General features: G+C 49.3%; 1 protein-coding gene across 1 annotated transcript in view; it reads left to right on the top strand.

Moving 5' to 3' along the window:
* Positions 1 to 595: 595 nt before the first annotated feature.
* LOC144489082 (echinoderm microtubule-associated protein-like 3) overlaps positions 596 to 24,686 on the top strand; it is a 37,820-nt gene continuing 13,729 nt past the window's right edge. The window contains exons 1-12 of the mRNA XM_078207036.1: positions 596 to 685; positions 3,509 to 3,643; positions 7,562 to 7,700; positions 10,808 to 10,959; positions 11,191 to 11,316; positions 11,918 to 12,049; positions 14,545 to 14,612; positions 14,940 to 15,028; positions 15,405 to 15,502; positions 15,970 to 16,057; positions 16,618 to 16,716; positions 17,786 to 17,916. Coding sequence (XP_078063162.1) covers positions 638 to 685; positions 3,509 to 3,643; positions 7,562 to 7,700; positions 10,808 to 10,959; positions 11,191 to 11,316; positions 11,918 to 12,049; positions 14,545 to 14,612; positions 14,940 to 15,028; positions 15,405 to 15,502; positions 15,970 to 16,057; positions 16,618 to 16,716; positions 17,786 to 17,916 — 1,305 coding nt within the window. The 5' untranslated portion in view covers positions 596 to 637. The remainder of the gene's footprint in view (positions 686 to 3,508; positions 3,644 to 7,561; positions 7,701 to 10,807; positions 10,960 to 11,190; positions 11,317 to 11,917; positions 12,050 to 14,544; positions 14,613 to 14,939; positions 15,029 to 15,404; positions 15,503 to 15,969; positions 16,058 to 16,617; positions 16,717 to 17,785; positions 17,917 to 24,686) is intronic.

Genomic DNA, 24,686 nt, shown 5'->3' with positions numbered 1-24,686 from the left:
AGGGTAGACTGTTTAGGACTTCACCCAGAGAGTGGTCAGCCTGTGGAATTTGATACCTCTGAAAGCAGTCGAGGCCAAAACATTATATGTTTTCAAGAAGCAGTTAGATATCGCTCTTGAGACGAAGGGGATCAAAGGATATGGGGGGGGGCGGGCAAGGCAGTATCAAGCTATTGAGTTGGATGATCAGCCATAATCGTAATGAATAGTGGAGCAGGCTCGAAGGGGCTGAATGGCCTCCTCCTGCTCCTATTTTCTATGTTTCTATTTGTGGAATATGGGCGTCCCTGTTAGGCCCGCATTCATTGCTCATCCCTAATTGTCCTTGAGAAGGGGCTGATATGCTGCCTCACATTCACGCATGTGAATTAGGGTCAGGGGTAGGCCACTCGGCCCCTTGGGTCTGCTCCGTCATTCAATAAGATCGTGGCTGATCTGCTTGTAATTCCAACTCCACATTCCTGCCCACCCCCTTGACCTTTCACCCCCTTGACCTTTCACCCCCTTGTTAATCAAGGATTTATCCAGCTCTACCTTAAAAAAAAAAGACTCTGCTTCTGTGAGGTTCATTCCCTGTTTCATATTGCAGGACTCTGGAGCTTTTCTCTGTGTTGTTGATGATTCCAATGAGCACCTCATGACAGTCTGGGACTGTGCGAAGGGTACAAAGCAGGCGGGGATTAAGGCAAGTACTTTGAAGGTTTCCTGTCTTTGTGTAGTGACGGTGAGGGGTGGTGCACTGGATTAACAGGGAAATCCCCTGGGTCAGTTATTGCAGAGTGGACTGAAGGGGCTGGTGTATCTCTCACACTAACCACATGTGGGTGGGGAGCAGGAGGAGATGCATTCTCTGGAATGAACAGAGGGTGGGGCATTACTGAGTAATCAGCCAGGGTTCTCACACCCCCCCCCCCCCCCAGTGGCACCCTTGCTGAGTGTGTGCAGCAGACAGATAAAGGACTGAGATTGGCTGCGATGTCTCAGATGGTCACTGGAGAAGAGCAGCATGATGGTGCTCACTGGGGAAGGGGTGGGAAGGACAGGGGAGTGGGTGAGGTGCGAGTTAAGAGCCTGCCTCTGACACTAACTTGGTGTCAGAGTTAGTGGCTCCATCTAATAGCTTGCTCCCAGCACAGAACAATGGGGAAGCTTTCTTTGGTGAGGCTGCCCTAGCAACGAGGAAATATTTCATAGATTTGAGGAGTTGGGGACCTGGGAGTTAGGTAATGTTTCTATTCAAGGTGTGAAGGAACTTGATATTCTGTGTGAATGGAGGAGGAACTGTCTACACTTCCGGAAGCTTTCCACACTGCCCACTGCGTTACTGTGTGAACATTGGTGTTGGTATGGACATTAGAGCTTCCATGCTGGTGGCTAGCATTGGGTAGTCACAGGGGTGGGCGGCCCATTAATTTGGTTCAGGGCTCAGTGATTTCCTGGTCCTTATCATTGTTGCCCCACCCTCCTGCTTTTCACCCTTAGTGACTGAGGGGGCCTGAGGTGGAGGGAAGTGTGTGCAGCAGCAAGTGTAGACAGAGTCAGTGGATTGGAGACTGTCTGATGTGATGGACTGGGCTTTGTTCATGACCCTTTGGAGGCGTGCGTGTGCATGCACTTGAACACCCAATATAAGGTAAGTGATTGGGGACATTTTGATTTGATTTATTACTGTCACATGTATTGGGATACAGTGAAAAGTATTGTTTCTTGCACGCTATACAAAGCATACCGTTCATAGAGAAGGAAAGGAGAGAGTGCAGAATGTAGTGTTACAGTCATAGCTAGGGTGTAGAGAAAGATCAACTTAATGCGAGGTCGGTCCATTCAAAAGTCTGACAGCAGCAGGGAAGAAGCTGTTCTTGAGTCAGCTGGTACAGGGGTCCTTGATTATGCTGGCTGCTTTGCCGAGGCAGCGGGAAGTGTAGACAGAGTCAATGGATGGGAGGCCGGTTTGCGTGATGCATTGGGCTACATTCACGACCCTTTTGTAGTTCCTTGCAGTCTTGGGCAGAGCAGGAGCCCAGACCAAGCTGTGATACAACCAGAAAGAATGCTTTCTATGGGGCATCTGTAAATGTTGGTGAGAGTCGTAGCTGACATGCCGAATTTCCTTAGTCTTCTGAGAAAGTAGAGGCGTTGGTGGGGCTTTCTTAACTATAGTGTCATGGAGGGGACCAGGACAGGTTGTTGGTGATCTGGACACTTGGAAACTTGAAGCTCTCGACCATTTCCACTTCAGCCCCGTTGATGTAGACAGGGGCATGCTCTCCTTTACGCTTCCTGAAGTCGATGACAATCTCCTTCGTTTTGTTGATATTGAGGGAGAGATTATTGTTGCCACACCAGTTCACCAGATTCTCTATCTCATTCCTGTACTCTGTCTCATCATTGTTTGAGTTCTGACCCACTACGGTGGTGTCATCAGCAAATGTGAAAATCGAGTTGGAGGGGAATTTGGCCGCACAGTGATAGGTGTATAAGGAGTATAGTAGGGGGCTGAGAACACAGCCTTGTGGGGCACTGGTGTTGAGGATGATTGTGGAGGAGGTGTTGTTGCCTATCCTTACTGATTGCAGTCTGTAGGTTAGGATCCAGTCGCAGAGGGAGGAGCAGAGCCCCAGGCCTCAGAAGTTGGAGATGAGTTTCGTGGGAATAATGGTGTTGAAGGCTGAGCTGTAGTCAATAAATAGGAGTCTGACATAAGTGTCTTTGTTATCCAGGTGTTCCAGGGTTGAGTGCAGGGCCAGGAAGATGGCGTCTGCTGTGGACCTGTTGTGGCGGTAGGCACACTGTAGTGGATCCAGGCAGTCCGGGAGGCTGGAATTGATTCGTGCCGTGACTAACAACAATAATAATGATGTAGTCCAGTGCAATGCTGAGTTCCTTCTTTGCTGCCTCCGACACAAGATGTGGATGGATGGTTCACACGCTGTGTGTCCTGCCGATTCATACACTCCAGATTTGATCCCTCAATCTGCACCATTCCTGGGGTTGCGTGGTGGATGGGGTGGGTAATCAGATGGTGGGTTCCTGCTCCTGCTCCTTTCTCTATACCCCCAGTGAGATGTTAAAATCCACACAGTCAATGGGTGAGAGATGCTGCCTCTCAGTCAAATTTATGAATGGGGGTTGGGGAGAAACTGTTACCGGTAACCAGAGGGATGAAAAGAATTGGGAAAAGGACCAGAGGGGGAGATGAGGAGAATGAAGCCGTGAGATGTTGTGATCTGAAAGGGCGGTGGAAGCAGATTCAATAGGAACTTTCAAAAGGAGGAATTGGAGAATACTCGGGAGAAATTTGCAGGGCTATGGGGGAAGAGCTGGGGGAAGGGTGGGGAGTGCTGAGAGACTGGTTAGATAGATCTTTCAAAGAGCTGCCACAGACACAGTGGGCCAAATGGCCTCCTGTGCTTGGTGGATGGGAGAGATGGTGCTTCTATAGTGAGTGTTACATTGCAATGATGTCCAGATGCTGATCACTATCCCCTCAATGTTCTCACTTCAACAGACCACCAATGAATCTGTGTTTGAGGTGGAGTTTCATCCGGCTGACAGCACGAGCATTGTTACCTGTGGAAAATCGCATGTTTACTTCTGGACCTGGAATGGCTCCTCCCTGACCAAGAAGCAGGGCATTTTCGGAGTGAGTGTGGTAGATTGTACTCTACCCTACCTAACTGTTACTCCCTGTTAACTGTACTCTGTACCTGTTACTCCCTGTTAACTGTACTCTGTGCCTGTTACTCCCTGTTAACTGTACTCTGTGCCTGTTACTCCCTGTTAACTGTACTCTGTGCCTGTTACTCCCAGTTAACTGTACTCTGTACCTGTTACTCCATTAACTGTACTCTGTACCTGTTACTCCCTGTTAACTGTACTCTGTACCTGTTACTCCCTGTTAACTGTACTCTGTACCTGTTACTCCTGGTTAACTGTACTCTGCCTGTTACTCCCTGTTAACTGTACTCTGTACCTGTTACTCCCTGTTAACTGTACTCTGTACCTGTTACTCCCTGTTAACTGTACTCTGTACTTGTTACTCCCTGTTAACTGTACTCTGCCTGTTACTCCCTGTTAACCGTACTCTGTACCTGTTACTCCCTGTTAACTGTACTCTGCCTGTTACTCCCTGTTAACTGTACTCTGTGCCTGTTACTCCCTGTTAACTGTACTCTGTAACTATTACTCCCTGTTAACTGTACTCTGTGCCTGTTACTCCCTGTTAACTGTACTCTGTACCTGTTACTCCGTTAACTGTACTCTGTACCTGTTACTCCCTGTTAACTGTACTCTGTACCTGTTACTCCCTGTTAACTGTACTCTGCCTGTTACTCCTGGTTAACTGTACTCTGTACCTGTTACTCCCTGTTAACTGTACTCTGTACCTGTTACTCCCTGTTAACTGTACTCTGCCTGTTACTCCCTGTTAACTGTACTCTGCCTGTTACTCCTTGTTAACTGTACTCTGTGCCTGTTACTCCCTGTTAACTGTACTCTGTAACTATTACTCCCTGTTAACTGTACTCTGTGCCTGTTACTCCCTGTTAACTGTACTCTGTACCTGTTACTCCCTGTTAACTGTACTCTGTACCTGTTACTCCCTGTTAACTGTACTCTGCCTGTTACTCCCTGTTAACTGTACTCTGTACCTGTTACTCCCTGTTAACTGTACTCTGTACCTGTTACTCCCTGTTAACTGTACTCTGTACCTGTTACTCCCTGTTAACTGTACTCTGTACTTGTTACTCCCTGTTAACTGTACTCTGCCTGTTACTCCCTGTTAACTGTACTCTGTGCCTGTTACTCCCTGTTAACTGTACTCTGTACCTGTTACTCCCTGTTAACTGTACTCTGCCTGTTATTCCCTGTTAACTGTACTCTGTGCCTGTTACTCCCTGTTAACTGTACTCTGTAACTATTACTCCCGGTTAACTGTACTCTGTGCCTGTTAGTCCCTGTTAACTGTACTCTGTGCCTGTTACTCCCAGTTAACTGTACTCTGTACCTGTTACTCCATTAACTGTACTCTGTACCTGTTACTCCCTGTTAACTGTACTCTGTACCTGTTACTCCCTGTTAACTGTACTCTGTACCTGTTACTCCTGGTTAACTGTACTCTGTACCTGTTACTCCCTGTTAACTGTACTCTGTACCTGTTACTCCCTGTTAACTGTACTCTGTACCTGTTACTCCCTGTTAACTGTACTCTGTACCTGTTACTCCCTGTTAACTGTACTCTGTAACTGTTACTCCCTGTTAACTGTACTCTGTACCTGTTACTCCCAGTTAACTGTACTCTGTACCTGTTGCTCCCTGTTAACTGTACTCTGTACCTGTTACTCCCAGTTAACTGTACTCTGTACCTGTTGCTCCCTGTTAACTGTACTCTGTACCTGTTACTCCCAGTTAACTGTACTCTGTACCTGTTACTCCATTAACTGTACTCTGTACCTGTTACTCCCTGTTAACTGTACTCTGTACCTGTTACTCCCTGTTAACTGTACTCTGTACCTGTTACTCCCTGTTAACTGTACTCTGTACCTGTTACTCCCTGTTAACTGTACTCTGTACCTGTTACTCCCTGTTAACTGTACTCTGTACCTGTTACTCCCTGTTAACTGTACTCTGTACCTGTTACTCCCTGTTAACTGTACTCTGTAACTGTTACTCCCTGTTAACTGTACTCTGTACCTGTTACTCCCAGTTAACTGTACTCTGTACCTGTTGCTCCCTGTTAACTGTACTCTGTACCTGTTACTCCCAGTTAACTGTACTCTGTACCTGTTGCTCCCTGTTAACTGTACTCTGTACCTGTTACTCCCAGTTAACTGTACTCTGTACCTGTTGCTCCCTGTTAACTGTACTCTGTACCTGTTACTCCCTGTTATCTGTACTCTGTACCTGTTACTCCCTGTTAACTGTACTCTGTACCTAACTGTTACACCGAATAATCGGGCACTGTGCTGGAATAACTGTTCCCAGTACGGATTGTGACTGAGTGCAGTTACTCTGGCCAGAGTTCCACTTGTTACGGTTGAGTAAGGTGTGGAGTTTCAGGGTGGTATCTCGGGACACGGGGGAGTGGGTAGGCAGGTGGCCTAATCTTATCAGTCGAGACTGATCACTCCATGGCTGTGATCATCTCCTTTGTGTGTGGGTCTCTTGTGGAACGGACCCCTTCCCACCGGCTTGCCTTGTATTTTGGGATGGGATGGTGGCAGGGGCCAGCTGAATTCCTCCCTGTGGGACGTCTCATCCTCATGCCCCTTTGTTTACTGGGTGGCAGAGGATGACATGGTTCATGCTTAGCGCTGTGACCATGCTGGATATCAGTCTGGGCTATGACACCTTTGTGCAGTTGAATAGCTCCTGTTGCCCGCGGGCTGTGGGACTCAGCTGTGAGGAATAGATAAGCTGGTGAGGGCACAGGGAATAGAGTGAGGAGAATCTGCCCTCTACAGCCAATAAGGCCTTTTTTTAAAGCTTATTTATTAGTGTCACAAATAGACTTACATTAACACTGCAATGAAGTTACTGTGAGAATCCCCTAGTCGCCCGCACTCTGGCGCCTGTTCAGGTTACACTGAGGGAGAATTTAGCACGGCCAATGCACCCTAACCAGCACGTCTTTGGACTGTGGGAGGAAACCGGAGCACCCGGAGGAAACCCACACAGACACGGGGAGAATGTGCAGACTCCGCACAGACAGTGACCTGAGGCTGGGAATCGAACCCGGGTCCCTGGCACTGTGAGGCAGCAGTGCTAACCACTGTGCCACCGTGCTGCCCCGGGTCCCTGGCGCTGTGAGGCAGCAGTGCTAACCACTGTGCCACCGTGCTGCCCTGGGTCCCTGACGCTGTGAGGCAGCAGTGCTAACCACTGTGCCAGCGTGCTGCCCTGGGTCCCTGGCACTGTGAGACAACAGTGCTAACCACTGTGTCACCGTGCTGCCCCGGGTCGCTGGCGCTGTGAGGGAGCAGTGCTAACCACTGTGTCACCGTGGTGCCCCGGGTCCCTGGCGCTGTGAGGCAGCAGTGTTAACCACTGTGCCACCGTGCTGCCCCGGGTCCCTGGCACTGTGAGGCAGCAGTGCTAACCCACTGTGTCACCGTGCCGCCCTGGGTCCCTGGCGCTGTGAGGCAGCAGTGCTAACCACTGTGTCACCGTGCCGCCCCGGGTCCCTGGCACTGTGAGGGAGCAGTGCTAACCACTGTGTCACCGTGCTGCCCCGGGTCCCTGGCGCTGTGAGGCAGCAGTGCTAACCCACTGTGTCACCGTGCTGCCCCGGGTCCCTGGCGCTGTGAGGCAGCAGTGCTAACCCACTGTGTCACCGTGCTGCCCCGGGTCCCTGGCGCTGTGAGGCAGCAGTGTTAACCACTGTGCCACCGTGCTGCCCCGGGTCCCTGGCGCTGTGAGGCAGCAGTGTTAACCACTGTGCCAGCATGCCGCCCCGGGTCCCTGGCGCTGTGAGGCAGCAGTGTTAACCACTGTGCCAGCATGCCGCCCGCGGTGACAGGAAATGGGAGATTACAGCTGAATTTCTTCCTCCTTCATCTTACAGAAATACAAAAAGCCCAAATTTATTCAGTGCTTTGTGTTCCTGAATAATGGTGATGTGCTGACCGGCGACTCGGAGGGGAATATCCTCCTGTGGGGTAAAGCAGCTGCAGACACTAAGACACTGGGGAAAGGTGCAAAAGGTATTTGGCCACAGGCTCCATTGTGGGGCTCTGTCCTTGTGAGTGAGTAACACAATCTATTTCTGCTTGAACGATTAGAAACCAGTCTGGCAAATCTTTGCAAGTAGTGGCTTGAGTGCGTATTTTACATATAGCAGCGTTTACAACAGAGTTTAGCTCATAGTTTGCTTACGTCTGTGGGTAGATGTTTTTCTCTCAGTGGGGAGTCAGGTGATGTGCTTAGAACATGAAAGCTTCAGTGTTAATTGGCTCAGTGAGTGGCTGGATATCTCTCTGTCCCTCTCTCCTGAGTCAGAAGATTTTGGGTTCAAACTTCACTCCAGAAATTTCATCACAAATCCAAGCTGACATTTGCAGAGTGGTGCTGAGGGAGTGCCGCACTGTCAGATAGTCAGTACTGAGGGAGTGCCGCACTGTCAGATAGTCAGTACTGAGGGAGTGCCGCACTGTCAGATAGTCAGTACTGAGGGAGTGCCGCACTGTCAGTGGGTCAGTACTGAGGGAGCGCCGCACTGTCAGATAGTCAGTACTGAGGGAGTGCCGCACTGTCAGATAGTCAGTACTGAGGGAGTGCCACACTGTCAGAGGGTCAGTGCTGAGGGAGTGCCGCACTGTCAGTGGGTCAGTACTGAGGGAGTGCCGCACTGTCAGAGGGTCAGTGCTGAGGGAGTGCCGCACTGTCAGATAGTCAGTGCTGAGGGAGTGCCGCGCTGTCAGATAGTCAGTGCTGAGGGAGTGCCGCACTGTCAGAGGGTCAGTGCTGAGGGAGTGCCGCACTGTCAGAGGGTCAGTGCTGAGAGAGTGCCGCACTGTCAGATAGTCAGTGCTGAGGGAGTGCCGCACTGTCAGTGGGTCAGTACTGAGGGAGTGCCGCACTGTCAGATAGTCAGTACTGAGGGAGTGCCGCACTGTCAGAGGGTCAGTGCTGAGGGAGTGCCGCACTGTCAGTGGGTCAGTACTGAGGGAGTGCCGCACTGTCAGTGGGTCAGTGCTGAGGGAGTGCCGCACTGTCAGATAGTCAGTACTGAGGGAGTGCCACACTGTCAGAGGGTCAGTGCTGAGGGAGTGCCGCACTGTCAGTGGGTCAGTACTGAGGGAGTGCCGCACTGTCAGTGGGTCAGTGCTGAGGGAGCGCCGCACTGTCAGATAGTCAGTACTGAGGGAGTGCCACACTGTCAGAGGGTCAGTGCTGAGGGAGTGCCGCACTGTCAGAGGGTCAGTGCTGAGGGAGTGCCGCACTGTCAGATAGTCAGTGCTGAGGGAGTGCCGCACTGTCAGATAGTCAGTGCTGAGGGAGTGCCGCACTGTCAGAGGGTCAGTGCTGAGGGAGTGCCGCACTGTCAGAGGGTCAGTGCTGAGAGAGTGCCGCACTGTCAGAGGGTCAGTGCTGAGGGAGTGCCGCACTGTCAGAGGGTCAGTGCTGAGGGAGCGCCGCACTGTCAGATAGTCAGTGCTGAGGGAATGCCGCACCGTCAGAGGGTCAGTGCTGAGAGAGTGCCGCACTGTCAGATAGTCAGTACTGAGAGAGTGCCGCACTGTCAGATAGTCAGTACTGAGGGAGTGCCACACTGTCAGAGGGTCAGTGCTGAGGGAATGCCGCACTGTCAGAGGGGCAGTGCTGAGGGAGTGTCGCACTGTCAGAGGGTCAGTGCTGAGGGAGTGTCGCACTGTCAGAGGGGCAGCGCTGAGGGAGTGCCGCACTGTCAGAGGGTCAGTGCTGAGGGAGTGTCGCACTGTCAGAGGGTCAGTGCTGAGGGAATGCCGCACTGTCAGAGGGTCAGTACTGAGGGAGCGTTGCACTGTCAGATAGTCATAGAACATAGAACAGTACAGCACAGAACAGGTCCTTCGGCCCACGATGTTGTGCCGAGCTTTATCTGAAACCAAGATCAAGCTATCCCACTCCCTATCATCCTGGTGTGCTCCATGTGCCTATCCAATAACCGCTTAAATGTTCCTAAAGTGTCTGACTCCACTATCACTGCAGGCAGTCCATTCCACACCCCAACCACTCTCTGCGTAAAGAACCTACCTCTGATATCCTTTCTGTATCTCCCACCATGAACCCTATAGTTATGCCCCCTTGTCATAGCTCCATCCACCCGAGGAAATAGTCTTTGAGCGTTCACTCTATCTATCCCCTTCATTATTTTATAAACCTCAGTATAAGTCAGTACTGACGGGGCGCCGCACTGTCAGAGGGTCAGTACTGAGGGAGTGCCGCACTGTGGGAGGGTCAGTGCTGAGGGAGTGCCGCACTGTCAGAAGGTCAGTACTGAGGGAGTGCCGCACTGTCAGATAGTCAGTGCTGAGGGAGCGCCGCACTGTGGGAGGGTCAGTGCTGAGGGAGCGCCACACTGTGGGAGGGTCAGTGCTGTGGGAGCGCCGCACTGTGGGAGGGTCAGTGCTGAGGGAGCGCCACACTGTGGGAGGGTCAGTGCTGTGGGAGCGCCGCACTGTGGGAGGGTCAGTGCTGTGGGAGCGCCGCACTGTGGGAGGGTCAGTGCTGTGGGAGCGCCGCACTGTGGGAGGGTCAGTGCTGAGGGAGCGCCGCACTGTGGGAGGGTCAGTGCTGAGGGAGCGCCGCACTGTGGGAGGGTCAGTGCTGTGGGAGCGCCGCACTGTGGGAGGGTCAGTGCTGTGGGAGCACTGCACTGCGCTGTCAGAGGGTCAGTGCTGTGGGTGCGCCGCACTGTGGGAGGGTCAGTGCTGAGGGAGCGCCGCACTGTGGGAGGGTCAGTGTCGAGGGGTGCTTTATTTCAGATGACTCATAAATCTGCGGCCTTGTGTACATCCATTCAGGAGGATGTAAACATTCTCTCTGCCACCATTGGAGTGCTAGCACGGGGGTGTTCTCCCCTGTCTGCTCCCTGAGCCAATATCACTATATAACCAGACTGATTGGCCATCATTGCATTGCTGTTTCTGGGAGGTTGCTGTGTCCACCCTGTTTCCTGCATTGCAGCAGTGACTACACCTCAAAAAGTACTTCATTGGCTGTCAGGTACTTTGGGATATCTAGAGAGGATGAAAGGTGCTGTTGAAATGTCAGTTTGAGTGGCCCTGTCCCAGGGACTTGTGTTGACTCTCCATGGTGCTGTTTCCAGAGACCTATCAAATCGTCAAGCAAACAAAGGCCCACGAAGGCAGCATCTTCACCCTGTGCATCATGAGGGACGGCACACTGCTCAGTGGAGGTGGGAAGGACCGAAAAATCATCCACTGGAACACAAGTCTTACAACTGAGCGGGAGACTGAGGTGAGAGAGATAATCAGCATTAAACTGTGACAGGAACAGAACATCAGTAGTGAGGTAATCTTTGAAGGGGAAACGGTATCGAAGGGAAGGACGGAGTGAGTGAGGAAGGGGGGAGAGTGGGTGACATCAGTGAATATACTTCACGAGTCCTTCATCGTGTGAGATGTGCTTTGGGATGTTCTGAGGTTGTGAAAGGTGCGGTGGAAATGGGAGTCCTTCGTTGTGTTACAGATCCCGGAGCGATTTGGCGCAGTGCGTAGCATTGTGGAAGGACGGGCTAATGATCTCCTGATCGGAACCACGCGGAATGCCATCCTGAGGGGAAGCTTCACTGAACCCTTTACTCCCATTGTGCAGGTCAGTATTTAGCAGAGAAGCCCAGACTCCAGGAGTAAGAGGAGATGGTGCCATCGGGCTGGGGGAGGGAAGAGAGAGTGGAATCTGGAACTCTTTCTTCTGTTAAAAAGCTGTTGAAACTGGGGGTTAAATCGGAAATTTCCAAACTGAGGGGTGGCATGGCGGCACAGTGGTTAGCACTGCTGCCTCACAGCGCCAGGGACCCGGGTTCGATTCCCGGCTTGGGTCACTGTCTGTGTGGTGTTTGCACATTCTCCCCGTGTCTGCATGGGTTTCCTCTGGGTGCTCCGGTTTCCTCCCACAGTCTGGAAGACGTGCGGGTTAGATGCAATGACCCGAACAGGTGCCGGAGTGTGGGCGACTAGGGGATTTTCACAGTAACTTCATTGCAGTGTTAATGTAAGCCTTACTTGTGACGAATAAATAAACTTTACTTTTGAGTGTGGTAAGATTCTTGTTGGGTCCAGTTATTAAAGGGCTACAGAAGCAAGACAGGTAAAGGGAGTTGAGATACTGAGCAGCCGTGAATTAATTGGATGGCCTCCTCTCCTGCGTGTTTACATGTATGTGTAACTGATCTATGCCTTGTGTTCACTTTCAGGGTCACACGGATGAACTGTGGGGATTGGCCACACACCCATTCCGTGATCTCTTCCTGACATGTGCACATGACAAGCAGGTGTGTCTGTGGGATCAGGAGCAGCACACATTGGAGTGGAGCAAAACACTGGAGGTGAGGAGGGGGGGAAATGGTGCACTCGCTCAGTTTGTCGCCAACAGGGCCACCATTTGCAGAGCCTGGATTTACAACGAGTGATCTGTCTTGCACATCGGGAGTCTCCTGGGATGGCCGCTGGGAACTGGCTGTGTCTGCGCGTACCCCGTCTGCATGTCTGTGCATCTCCGTGTCATAGCTTCACCTGTCACCATTTCTCTATTGGTAATCCAACCCTTGTCTTCAATAGCTGGGATTATTTGAGAATCTTCTGGATTATATGTGGCCCAGTTTTGATGAGACAGGTTTCTGTGTTTTAGCTGTATATGTTCCTCCACCCTTTTTGTCCTCTTTCCACCAAAGTTTGCAGACGACACAAAGATAAGTGGAGAAGTGAATCGTGTGGAGGGCGTAGAAGGTCTGCAGAGAGATTTGGACAGGCTGAGTGAGTGGGCGAGGATCTGGCAGATGGAGTATAACGTTAACAAATGCGAGGTTATTCACTTTGGAAGAAATAATAGCAAATTGTATTATTATCTAAATGGAAAGAAATTACAACATGCTGCTGTGCAGAGGGACCTGGGGGTCCTTGTGCATGAGACGCAAAAACCCAGTCTGCAGGTGCAACAGGTGATCAAGAAGGCAAATGGGATGTTGGCCTATATTGCGAGGGGGATAGAATATAAAAGCAGAGATGTCTTGCTGCATCTGTCCAGGGCATTGGTGAGGCCGCAGCTGGAATACTGTGCGCAGTATTGGTCCCCTTATTTGCGGAAGGATATATTGGCCTTGGAGGGAGTGCAGAGAAGGTTCACCAGGTTGATACCAGAGATGAGGGGTGTTGACTATGAGGAGAGACTGAGCAGATTGGGTTTGTATTTGTTGGAATTTAGAAGGCTGAGGGGGTATCTTATAGAGACCTATAAGATAATGAAGGGACTGGATAGGGTAGAGGTGGAGAGATTCTTTCCACTTAGAAAGAAAGTTAGAACTAGAGGGCACAGCCTCAAAATAAAGGGGGGTCAGTTTAGGACAGAGTTGAGGAGGAACTTCTTCTCTCAGAGGGTGGTGAATCTCTGGAATTCTCTGCCCAATGAAGTGGTGGAGGCTTCCTCGTTGAATATGTTTAAATCACGGATGGATTCCTGATCGATAAGGGAATTAGGGGTTATGGGGATCAGGCGGGTAAGTGGAACTGATCCACTTCAGATCAGCCATGATCTTATTGAATGGCGGGGCAGGCTCGAGGGGCTAGATGGCCTACTCCTGCTCCTATTTCTTATGTTCTTATGTTCACATCCCTCCGTGTCAGTAAGTGCTTGGAAACTGTCAAATTTTTATAACATCTTTCAGTTATGATCAAAAGTTCCCAACATTAAATCTATTTCTCTTCTGTATACAAGTTGCCGAGTATTTCCAAAATGTCCTGTTTTTAATTTGACTCTTCCCCCTCTCAGACTCCCCTTGTGTTCTCTCCCTTTCCCCTTCCTTCTCTCCCTTCCCCCTTCCTTCTTTTCTTTCTCTCCTTTACGTTCCTCTTGTCCTGTAACAGGAGGAGAAACCCTGACGCGGTCTGAGAGATGCTGAGCCTATTTGGGCAGTAGTAATGTTTTAATTTATTGCTCATTCCTGCACTTCTGGCTCTGGAGCTGCTTCCTTCTCCAGGTTATGTAAATGGCCTGACGGATTGCGTGGGAACGATGGTGAGGAAGAACTTGCCAAATCAGCTTGTAGCCAAGTCCCTGTGGGTAATCACACAACAGAACGTGAGCTCCCTCTTGTGGCTGAAGCAAACAGCTTCTCTCCAAGCTGCTGTCAGCTCAAAATCACACAACTACTTTTGTGATTGCTTTTGTCCTGGGATGGGTGGTGTCTGCTTGTCAACCTCCTCCTTTCACTTTTGCTGTGGCTCGTGCACCCCCCTCCAAGTCAGAGATTTGAGCACAAAAATCTATAAGGGCAAGAGGCAATCACTTGAGTCTGTTCCACTATCCAGTGGGGTGGAGATGCTGGTGTCGGACTGGGGTGGGCACAGTAAGAAGCCTCACAACACCAGGTTAAAGTCCAGCAGGTTTATTTGGAATCACGAGCTTTCACAGTGCTGCTCCCTCACTCACCTGGTGCAGGAGCAGCGCTCCGAAAGCTCGTGATTCCAAATAAACCTGTTGGACTTTAACCTGGTGTTGTGAGACTTCTTGCTGTGCCCACTATCCAGTGGGATCATCATGACTGATCTGTGATCTAACTCCTAAATCCAGACAGATAACCAGTGCTACCACTTCAGGGAGTGCAGATCAGGGAGTGACATTCTTACAAAGCAGAGCAGGGAAGTTCTTCCCACTGTCCTGATAAATATTTATCCTTCAACCAACATCAGTAAATTAAAACATATCTGGGTCAGTCTCTTGCCGTTTGTGAGATCTTGCAGTGTGCATTTAGACTGCTGGGTTTTGGAAAGTCCTGAGCTTCCAGCTGCCTGCTGTGTGTGTTTAATGGATCTATTTGTTCTACAGGAGACCGGATTGTGCGCTGATTTTCACTGCAGTGGAGCAGTAGTGGCTGTCGGCCTCCAGACAGGCAGGTAACTCCCATATATAAACACCTGCTCAATTCCAACCTGCATCTCTGCATTGTCACCGTGCCAGCTGATGCCTGAAGACCTTGCATCCGGAGTAAGTTTACCTGGTGGCTGACTGCAGCTGGGCAGCAGTGGCTCTCGGTGGGCCAGGGTGAGACTTGCTCTCAGTGCGATTCTGTCTCCCCGTGGCCAAGCTTCAATGTCAGCAGCAGAGCTGGATCAATTATCTCAGTGGGAAACGACTGATTCTCATTTCACCTCAATAAGAAATTGTCACGCCCTCTCTAACTACTCCCTGCAGGTAATAGTTTATTTTATTTTTCCCTACAGGTGGATGGTTCTGGATTGTGAGACAAAGGACCTGGTTTCCAGTACTGTTGATGGCAATGAGCAGCTCTCAGTCGTGCGTTATTCCCCAGGTAATGGACTGCATCAATTGCTGCGGACTCTGACATTTCAGCCTGTCACAATGACCCCTGGGAGCTTCTAACAGTCATGGTGGGTTGGTTTGTAGCAACAGAGGGCACAGTGGCTTTAGATGTGCTCCCTGAGGGGAATGGAGAGGGCGGGGAGGAGAGGAAGATTTAGCATGGTCCTTCAGGGTCATCCTCCATTACTCATCCAAGCACCTAGCCTTCCCTGTGAACTGCAAGCACCCTGTGTGTTTTGTGGGGGAAAGGGTGAGGATGTTGGAACCAAGCTTAAACAAGCCCACGAGCTGGGCACAGGGATGAGGAGCAGGAACCCAGCTCCCATAGTTATTGCATGCATATTAATTGTTTTATATTCCATCAGATGGTAATTTCCTGGCAATAGGATCACATGACAACTACATTTACCTCTACACGGTCACTGAGAGCGGTCGCAAATATTGCCGGTTTGGCAAGTGCACGGTAAGATCTGTGGCAGCCAACATCGGTTTATATTAAACTTTGAGATTTTCTGATGCTTCCTTCTTTTTGATTGTATTCTTAGCTCATGTTCTCCCTCTGCTTGGCCTAACACTGAGAGAGTGGGTGCACTCAGATCTCCTGAGCCATTGCTAATATCCTCCTGTAGCTAGCCCAGGAACAGTGCTCCCCATTAATATATCCTCCTTTTCCCTCCCCACTGTCAGCCATCTCTCTTTGCCTCTGTTTGGAATGGGGTGTGTGTGAGACCTGCTTCTGTTGTCACTGGTTTTAAGGAGCTTCATAAAGCAAGGGTTTTGCAGTCCTGATGTGATTTAGCTCCTCTTGTTGCATGGCCATAAAGTCTACATTTAAATGCTAGATGATAATGTATTGAAGGAATGTGCAATGGTTGCTGTTATTTATGATAACTCGCCTCTAACCCACCCCTCCTTTGCCTATTTATTCAGGGTCATTCCAGCTTCATCACCCATCTGGACTGGTCTCAAGATAGCCACTTCATCATGTCCAATTCTGGAGACTATGAGATCCTCTACTGTAAGTACAGAGCTTCCAGAACAATACAGCACTTGGAGAAATGTCATGTCATCAAGGCCATGTTATAAAGGAGGGTGGTTCTGCCTTGACAGTTCAGCGGGTAAATACACTGCACTGTATTAACTGCCCTAGTCTGAGACAACAACAGTAATGTTGGGCTGAACCTCGGTGCCCCTACCTGGGGAGTGGAGGGATGTTGGTGAGGAATCCTGTTCCTTCTGGAAGATGTATAGATTGGGGATATAGTCAGTGCCCTTTCTACCACACACCTGAGAAGTCAGTGTCATCAGAGTGGTGGAAATGCTTACTAGAAAAGAAAGGATCTCTTGTGGAGGGAGCTCGTAATTCAGCAAGTCAATAGGCCATCTGTATGATAGATGATGAAGCCACCTTGACTAGTGTGCATTCTGCTGAGTTTGTAGATTGCGGTTGAAGCAGGACCTTCCATTGTCCTCCATCTCTCTGATACCAGAGAGTTCCCACTCAGACCTGACTGCAGGGAAATGGAAAACGTTGTCTGCCACAGGCAGTAACTCCAAGTGATTTGTCCTGTTTTACAGGGGACATCGGGGGAGGATGTAAACTGCTCAGGAATCGTTACGAGTGCAAGGACCTAGAGTGGTTTTCGTATACCTGCGTCCTGGGATTCCATGTTTTCGGTAAGAATTGTGGCTGTGGGATTGCCGGAGGGGGAATGGAGAGGAATTCCATGGTTATTGAGTTGGCAGGCGGTGGGGGAGGGTGGGTGTTAGTAGGAAGAGATTGAGATTTTTTGCTGCAGCAGGAATGTATCTCAGTGCTGGGTGAACCTAATGGAAATCTAACCAGCTCTGACTCCAAGGCTGCACAGGCAAGGGGGATACTGAAAGCAGCCAGATATGTAGGTGATGTCTGAAGCCGATTCTCTCCAATGAAGATGGTTTCAGAGTGGAGTGTGACTATCAGACACAGATGCTTTAGTCCCTTGTACTGCTGAATTTAACCTACCTTGGAGAAGGAGATTTACTCGGCAAACAAGGAATGAGGAATCTGGAAAGAGTAAATAGTCTCACAACACCAGGTTAAAGTCCAACAGGTTTATTTGGTAGCACAAGCTTTTGGAACGCTGCTCCTTCATCAGGTGAGGCACTCACCTGATGAAGGAGCAGCGCTCCAAAAGCTAGTGCTACCAAATAAAGCTGTTGGAGTTTAACCTGGTGTTGTGAGACTTCTTACTGCGCCCACCCCGGTCCAACGCCGGCATCTCCACATCACGAATCTGGAAAGAACAGAGAGAAACTGGGATTGTCCTCTTTGAAGCAGAGATCACGAAGGAGTGACCTTTAAATCATTAAGTGTGGTGGGGAGAAAGAGTTTCCGGTGGCAGGAGGTTGGTAAGCTGCCCCTGAAGAGAATCGGGAAAGAACCCAGAGGGGGAGGTGAGGAGAATGTGTTTTTTTGCGAGTTGTTGTGATCTGGGAGGCGCTGCCTGACGGGCGGTGGAAGCAGATTCAACAGGAACTTTCCAAAGGGGCAATTGGAGAAATACTCAAATGGGGAAATTTGTAGGCCTGTGGGGCGGGGGGGGAGCGGAGAAGCGTAACATCCATGGAGCAGCACAGACACAACGAGTTGAATAGTCTTCTGCTCGGTATGACTAACCCCAGCAGGCTTGGTCTACACTGTGAACATTTGAGTGGTTTGAATAATGTGAGGAGGCATTTCTTTTCACTTTGTGTCTTGTTACAGGAGTCTGGCCGGATGGTTCTGACGGGACAGATATCAACGCTCTGTGTCGCTCCCACAATGAGCGCATAGTGGCCGTGGCTGATGACTTCTGCAAGGTTCATCTCTTCCAGTACCTGTGCGCAAAACCCAAGGTCAGTTGTAGCTGTTGGTATTTGGGGGTGGATCAGGAAGGTGTGCCTATGTGACTTGTAGGAACAGGAAGCCATCCAGCCTGCTCTGTCATTCTATTATATCACAGTTGATTTGTAACTCGTCTTGACTTCATAATCCTACAACACCCCTTGCCCAACGTATATCTATCAATCTCCTGAGTCACAAATCAGATTGGTAAAGGTCGCCTGCATCATGGATTCTTTGGGACAGGTTCTTAGAGCAGCACATGTTCTAACACCAACCAGAGGGCAGGCTATACTAGATTTGGTAATATGCAATGAGACAGCATTAATTAGTAACCTCATGGTGAAGGTAGCAGTGATCACAGAAACATCGAAAGGAGGAGGCCATTCAGCCCTTCAAGCCAGCTCCGCCATTCAGTATGATCACGGCTGATCATCCAACTCAACAGTTTTGCTTCCCCCCCCCCCGCCCCCCGTGTATCCTTTGATCTGTTTCACCCTGAAAACATACAATGTTTTGGCCTCAGCTGCTTTCTGTGATAGTGAATTCCATAGGCTTACCACTCTCTGGGTGAAGAAATTTCTCCTCATCTCAGTCTTAAAAGATTTACCCCTTATCCTTAGATTGTGAGCTCTGGTCCTGGACTCCCTTACTATCAGGAACATTCTTTCTGCATCTACCCTGCCTAGTCCTATTAGAATTTTATAGGATTCTATTAGATCCCCCCCCTCATTCTTCTGAACTCCAGTGAATATAATCCTAATCAACTCAATCTCTCCTCATACGTCAGTCCTGCCACCCCAGGAATCAGCCTGGTAAACCATCGCCGTACTCCCACAATAGCAAGAACATCCTTCCTCAGATAAGGAGACCAAACCTGCATGCAATATTCCAGGTGTGGCCTTACCAAAACCCTGAATAATTGCAGCAAAACATCCCTGCTCCTGCACCTGAATCTTAGCGCAATGAAACACAACATACCATTTGCCTTCGTTATTGCCTGCTGTATCTGCATGCTTACCTTCAATGACTGGTGTAAGAGGACACCCAGATCTCGTTGTACATTCCCCTCTCTCACTGTATAGTCATTCAGATAATCTGCCTTCCTGTTTTTGCTACCAAAGTGGTTAACCTCGCATTTATCCACATATACTGCATTGTGTACAGTTTTGGTCACCTAGTTACAGGAAGGATGTAAATAAGATTGAAAGAGTGCAGAGAAGGTTCACAAGGATGTTGCCGGGACTTGAGAAGCTGAGTTACAGAGAGAGATTGAATAGGTTGGGACTTTATTCCCTGGAGCGTAGAAGATTGAGGGGAGATTTGATAGAGGTGTATAAGATTTTGATGGGTATAGATAGAGTGAATGCAAGCAGGCTTTTTCCGCTGAGGCTAGGGGAGAAAAAAACCAGAGGGCATGGGTTAAGGGTGAAAGGAGAAAAGTTTAAAGGGAATGTTAGGGGGGGCTTCTTCACGCAGAGAGTGGTGGGAGTGTGGAATGAGCTGCCGGATAAAGTGGTAAATGCGGGGTCACTTTTAACATTTAAGAAAAACTTGGACGGGTTCATGGATGAGAGGGGTGTGGAGGGATATGGTCCAAGTGCAGGTCAGTGGGACTAGGCATAAAATGGTTCGGCACAGACAAGAAGGGCCAAAAGGCCTGTTTCTGAGCTGTAATTTTCTATGGTTCTATGGTAAGAACATAAGAACTAGGAGCAGGAGTAGGCCATCTGGCCCCTCGAGCCTGCTCCGCCATTCAATAAGATCATGGCTGATCTTTTTGTGGACTCAGCTCCGCTTACCTGCCCACTCACCATAACCCTTAATTCCTTTACTGTTCAAAAATCTATCTATCCTTGCCTTAAAAACATTCAATGAGGTAGCCTCAACTGCTTCACTGGGCAGGGAATTCCACAGATTCACAACCCTTTGGGTGAAGAAGTTCCTCCTCAACTCAGTCCTAAATCTGCTCCCCCTTATTTTGACGCCATGTTCTGGTTTCACCTGCCAGTGGAAACAACCTCCCTGCTTCTATCTTATCGATTTCCTTCATTATCTCATATGTTTCTATAAGATCTCCACTCATTCTCCTGAATTCCAATGAGTATAGCCCCAGTCTACTCAGTCTCTCCTCATAAGCCAACCCTCTCAACTCTGGAATCAATTTAGTGAATCTCCTCTGCACCCCCTCCAGTGCCAATATATCCTTTCTCAAGTAAGGAGACCAAAACTGTACACAGTACTCCAGGTGTGGCCCCACCAGCACCTTATACAGCTGCAACATAACCTCGCTGTTTTTAAACTCCATCCATAGAACCATAGAAAATTACAGCTCAGAAACAGGCCTTTTGTCCCTTCTTGTCTGTGCTGAACCATTTTTTGCCTAGTCCCACTGACCTGCACTTGGACCATACCCCTCCACACCCCTCTCATCCATGAACCCGTCCAAGTGGCAGGATGGCAGGACTGACGTATGAGGAGAGATTGAGTTGATTAGGATTATATTCACTGGAGTTCAGAAGAATGAGGGGGGGATCCCTCTAGCAATGAAGGACAAAATTCCATTTGCCTTCTTAATTACTTCACCTGTAAACCAACTTTTTGAGATTCCTGCACAAGGACACCCAGGTCCCTCTGCACAGCAGCATGCTGCAATTTTTTACCATTTAAATAATAGTCCATTTTGCTATTATTCCTACCAAAATGGATGACTTCACATTTATCAAGATTATACTCCATCTGCCAGACCCCCGCCACTCACTTAGACTATCTATATCCCTTTGCAGACTTTGTGTCCTCTGTACACTTTGCTCTGCCACTCATAAGAACATAAGAACATAAGAAATAGGAGCAGGAGTAGGCCATCTGGCCCCTCGAGCCTGCCCCGCCATTCAACAAGATCATGGCTGATCTGAAGCGAATCAGTTCCACTTACCCGCCCGCTCCCCATATCCCTTAATTCCCTTATCGATCAGAAATCTATCTACCTGTGATTTAAACATATTCAACGAGGTAGCATTGTTGTTCCACTGGAGCAAGCTGAGAGGGAGTGATTGGAGGCAGCAGTGCTGGTGAGAGATTAATTAAATTGTTTATTTATTTAATTAGTCAGCTAGTGTGTGTTTTTTTTTTGGCCTTTACTTTTGCAGTTGTATTTTAAGTTTAAAGTGAAAACTGGAAGTGGGCTGCTAAGGAGTCTGGGAAGGGTTTTTTAAGCGCGTGAAGTATAAAAGGTAGGCTGCAGTATACAGCGGGCAGCGTCGGGAGCGGGCAGTGGAGTGTGTGGGAAGCAGAGTGTGAGCTATAAGGCTTTGGCTCACAGGGCTTAGGCAGTAAGGGCGAGGCAGGGGTGAGTTTAATTCATTCTTGCTGTTTCTACCTGGTACTGGCAAGGTATCTAGAGGGGATGGGTGTGCAGGCAGTGCTATGTTCCTCTTGCACTATGTTTGAGGTGAGGGACGACGACAGTGTCCCTGCTGATTACATCTGTGGGAAGTGCACCCATCTGCAGCTCCTCCAAAACCGTGTTGGGGAACTGGAGCTGGAGTTGGATGAACTTAGGATCATTAGGGACGCAGAGGTGGCCATAGACAGAAGCTTTAGGGATACAGTTACTCCGAGGAATGAAAACAGATGGGTGACGGTGAGAGGGGCTGGGAGGAAGCAGTCCGTGCAGGGATCCCCGGTGGTCGTTCCCCTTAGCAACAAGTATTCCGCTTTGGATACGGTTGAGGGGGATGACATACCAGTGGTGAGCCGCAGTGAGAGGATCTCCAGCACTGTGTCCGTCTCTGTGGCTCGGGAGGGTAAGGGGCAGAGCGGGAGGGCAATAGTTATTGGGGACTCGTTAGTTAGAGGGATAGATAGGAGGTTCTGTGGCAGCAAAAGAGACTCACGGATGGTATGTTGCCTACCGGATGCCAAGGTCCGTGACGTCTCAGACCGTGTTTTCCGGATTCTGAAGGGGGAGGGGAAACAGTCACAAGTCGTGCTACACATTGGTACCAATGACATAGGTAAGAGAAGGGACGGGGATTTAAAGCAGGAATTTCTGGAGCTGGGCTGGAAGCTGAGAGCCAAGACAAAACATGTGGTCATCTCTGGTACGTTGCCGGTGCCACGTGATAGCGAGTTGAGGAACAGGGAGAGAGTGCAGTTAAACCTGTGGTTGCAGGGATGGTGTAGGAGGGAGGGTTTCAGATACGTGGATAATTGGAACACATTCTGGGGAAGGTGGGACCTGTACAAACAGGACGGGGTGCACCTGAACCAGAGGGGCACCAATATCCTAGGAGGGAAATTTGTTACGGCTCTTCAGGGGGGTTTAAACTAATTTGTCAGGGGAGTGGGAAAAGGAGTTGTAGTCCAGAAGTCAGTGAGGGTGGTGAGGTATTGGGGAAGGTATCAGGGTCAAGGGTGGGTACCGGTAGACAGGAAGGTGGGTTGAAGTGTGTCTACTTCAATGCAAGGAGCATCTGGAACAAGGTAGATGAACTTGGGGCGTGGATTGGTACTTGGGACTACGATGGCCATTACGGAGACGTGGGTAGAACAAGGACAGGAATGGTTGTTGGACGTTCCGGGGTATAGATGTTTCACTAAGTGTAGGGAAGCTGGTAAAAGACGTGGAGGAGTGGCATTGTTAATCAAGGATAATTTAACGGCTGCGGAAAGGCACTTCGAGGGGGATCTGCACACTGAGGTAATATGGGCTGAGGTTAGAAATAGGAAAGGAGCGGTCACGTTGTTAGGAGTTTACTATAGGCCCCCAAATAGTAATAGAGATGTGGAGGAGGAAATTGCTAAACAGATTATGGATATGTGTAGGGGTCACAGGGTAGTTGTCATGGGGGACTTTAACTTTCCAAATATTGATTGGAACCTTTGTAGGTCAAATAGTTCGGATGGGGCAGTTTTTGTGCAGTGTGTGCAGGAGGGTTTCCTGACACAATATGTGGATAGGCCGACAAGAGGTGAGGCCACATTGGATTTGGTACTGGGAAATGAACCGGGCCAAGTGTTAGATTTGGTTGTGGGAGAGCACTTTGGAGATAGTGACCACAATTCGGTGTCTTTTGTTATTGCAATGGAGAGGGATAGGGCCGTACGGCAGGGCAAGGTTTACAATTGGGGGAGAGGTAATTATGATGCGATTAGGCAAGAATTAGGGGGCATAAGTTGGGAACAGAAACTGTCAGGGAAAGGAACTAATGAAAAGTGGAACTTTTTCAAGGAACAAATACTGGATGTCCTTGATAGGTATGTCCCTGTCAGGCAGGGAGGAAATGGCCGAGTGAGGGAACCATGGTTCACGAAAGAGGTGGAATGTCTTGTGAAAAGGAAGAGGGAAGCTTATGTAGGGATGAGGAAACAAGGTTCAGATGGCTCGATTGAGGGTTACAAGTTAGCAAGGAATGAGCTGAAAAAGGGGCTTAGGAGAGCTAGGAGGGGACACGAGAAGTCCTTGGCGGGTCGGATCAAGGAAAACCCCAAGGCTTTTTACTCTTATGTGAGGAATAAAAGAATGACCAGGGTGAGGTTAGGGCTGGTCAAGGACAGTAGTGGGAACTTGTGTATGGAGTCAGTAGAGATAGGCGAAGTGATGAATGAATAGTTTTCTTCAGTGTTCACCAAGGAGAGGGGCCATGTTTTTGAGGAAGAGAAGGTGTTACAGGCTAATAGGCTGGAGGAAATAGATGTTCGGAGGGAGGATGTGCTGGCAGTTTTGAATAAACTGAAGGTCGATAAGTCCCCTGGGCCTGATGAAATGTATCCTAGGATTCTTTGGGAGGCAAGGGATGAGATTGCAGAGCCTTTGGCTTTGATCTTTGGGTCCTCGCTGTCCACGGGGATGGTGCCAGAGGACTGGAGAATGGCGAATGTTGTTCCTCTGTTTAAGAAAGGGAATAGAAATGACCCTGGTAATTATAGACCGGTTAGTCTTACTTCGGTGGTTGGTAAATTGATGGAAAAGGTCCTTAGAGATGGGATTTACGACCATTTAGAAAGATGCGGATTAATCCGGGATAGTCAGCACGGATTCGTGAAGGGCAAGTCGTGCCTCACAAATTTGATAGAATTTTTTGAGGAGCTAACTAAGTGTGTTGATGAAGGTAGGGCAGTTGATGTCATATACATGGATTTTAGTAAGGCGTTTGATAAGGTCCCCCATGGTCGGCTTATGATGAAAGTGAGGAGGTGTGGGATAGAGGGAAAGTTGGCCGATTGGATAGGTAACTGGCTGTCTGATCGAAGACAGAGGGTGGTGGTGGATGGAAAATTTTCGGATTGGAGGCAGGTTGCTAGCGGAGTGCCGCAGGGATCAGTGCTTGGTCCTCTGCTCTTTGTGATTTTTATAAATGACTTGGAGGAGGGGGCTGAAGGGTGGATCAGTAAATTTGTTGATGACACCAAGATTGGTGGAGTAGTGGATGAGGTGGAGGGCTGTTGTAGGCTGCAAAGAGACATAGATAGGATGCAAAGCTGGGCTGAAAAATGGCAAATGGAGTTTAACCCTGATAAATGTGAGGTGATTCATTTTGGTAGGACTAATTTAAATGTGGATTACAGGGTCAACGGTAGGGTTCTGAAGACTGTGGAGGAACAGAGAGATCTTGGGGTTCATATCCACAGATCTCTAAAGGTTGCCACTCAAGTGGATAGAGCTGTGAAGAAGGCCTATAGTGTGTTAGCTTTTATTAACAGGGGGTTGGAGTTTAAGAGCCGTGGGGTTATGCTGCAACTGTACAGGACCTTGGTGAGACCACATTTGGAGTATTGTGTG

This window comes from Mustelus asterias, unplaced genomic scaffold (genome assembly GCF_964213995.1).
Source record: "Mustelus asterias unplaced genomic scaffold, sMusAst1.hap1.1 HAP1_SCAFFOLD_1998, whole genome shotgun sequence".
NCBI lineage: Eukaryota > Metazoa > Chordata > Chondrichthyes > Carcharhiniformes > Triakidae > Mustelus > Mustelus asterias.
This window is presented reverse-complemented; position numbering and strand designations above follow the sequence as displayed.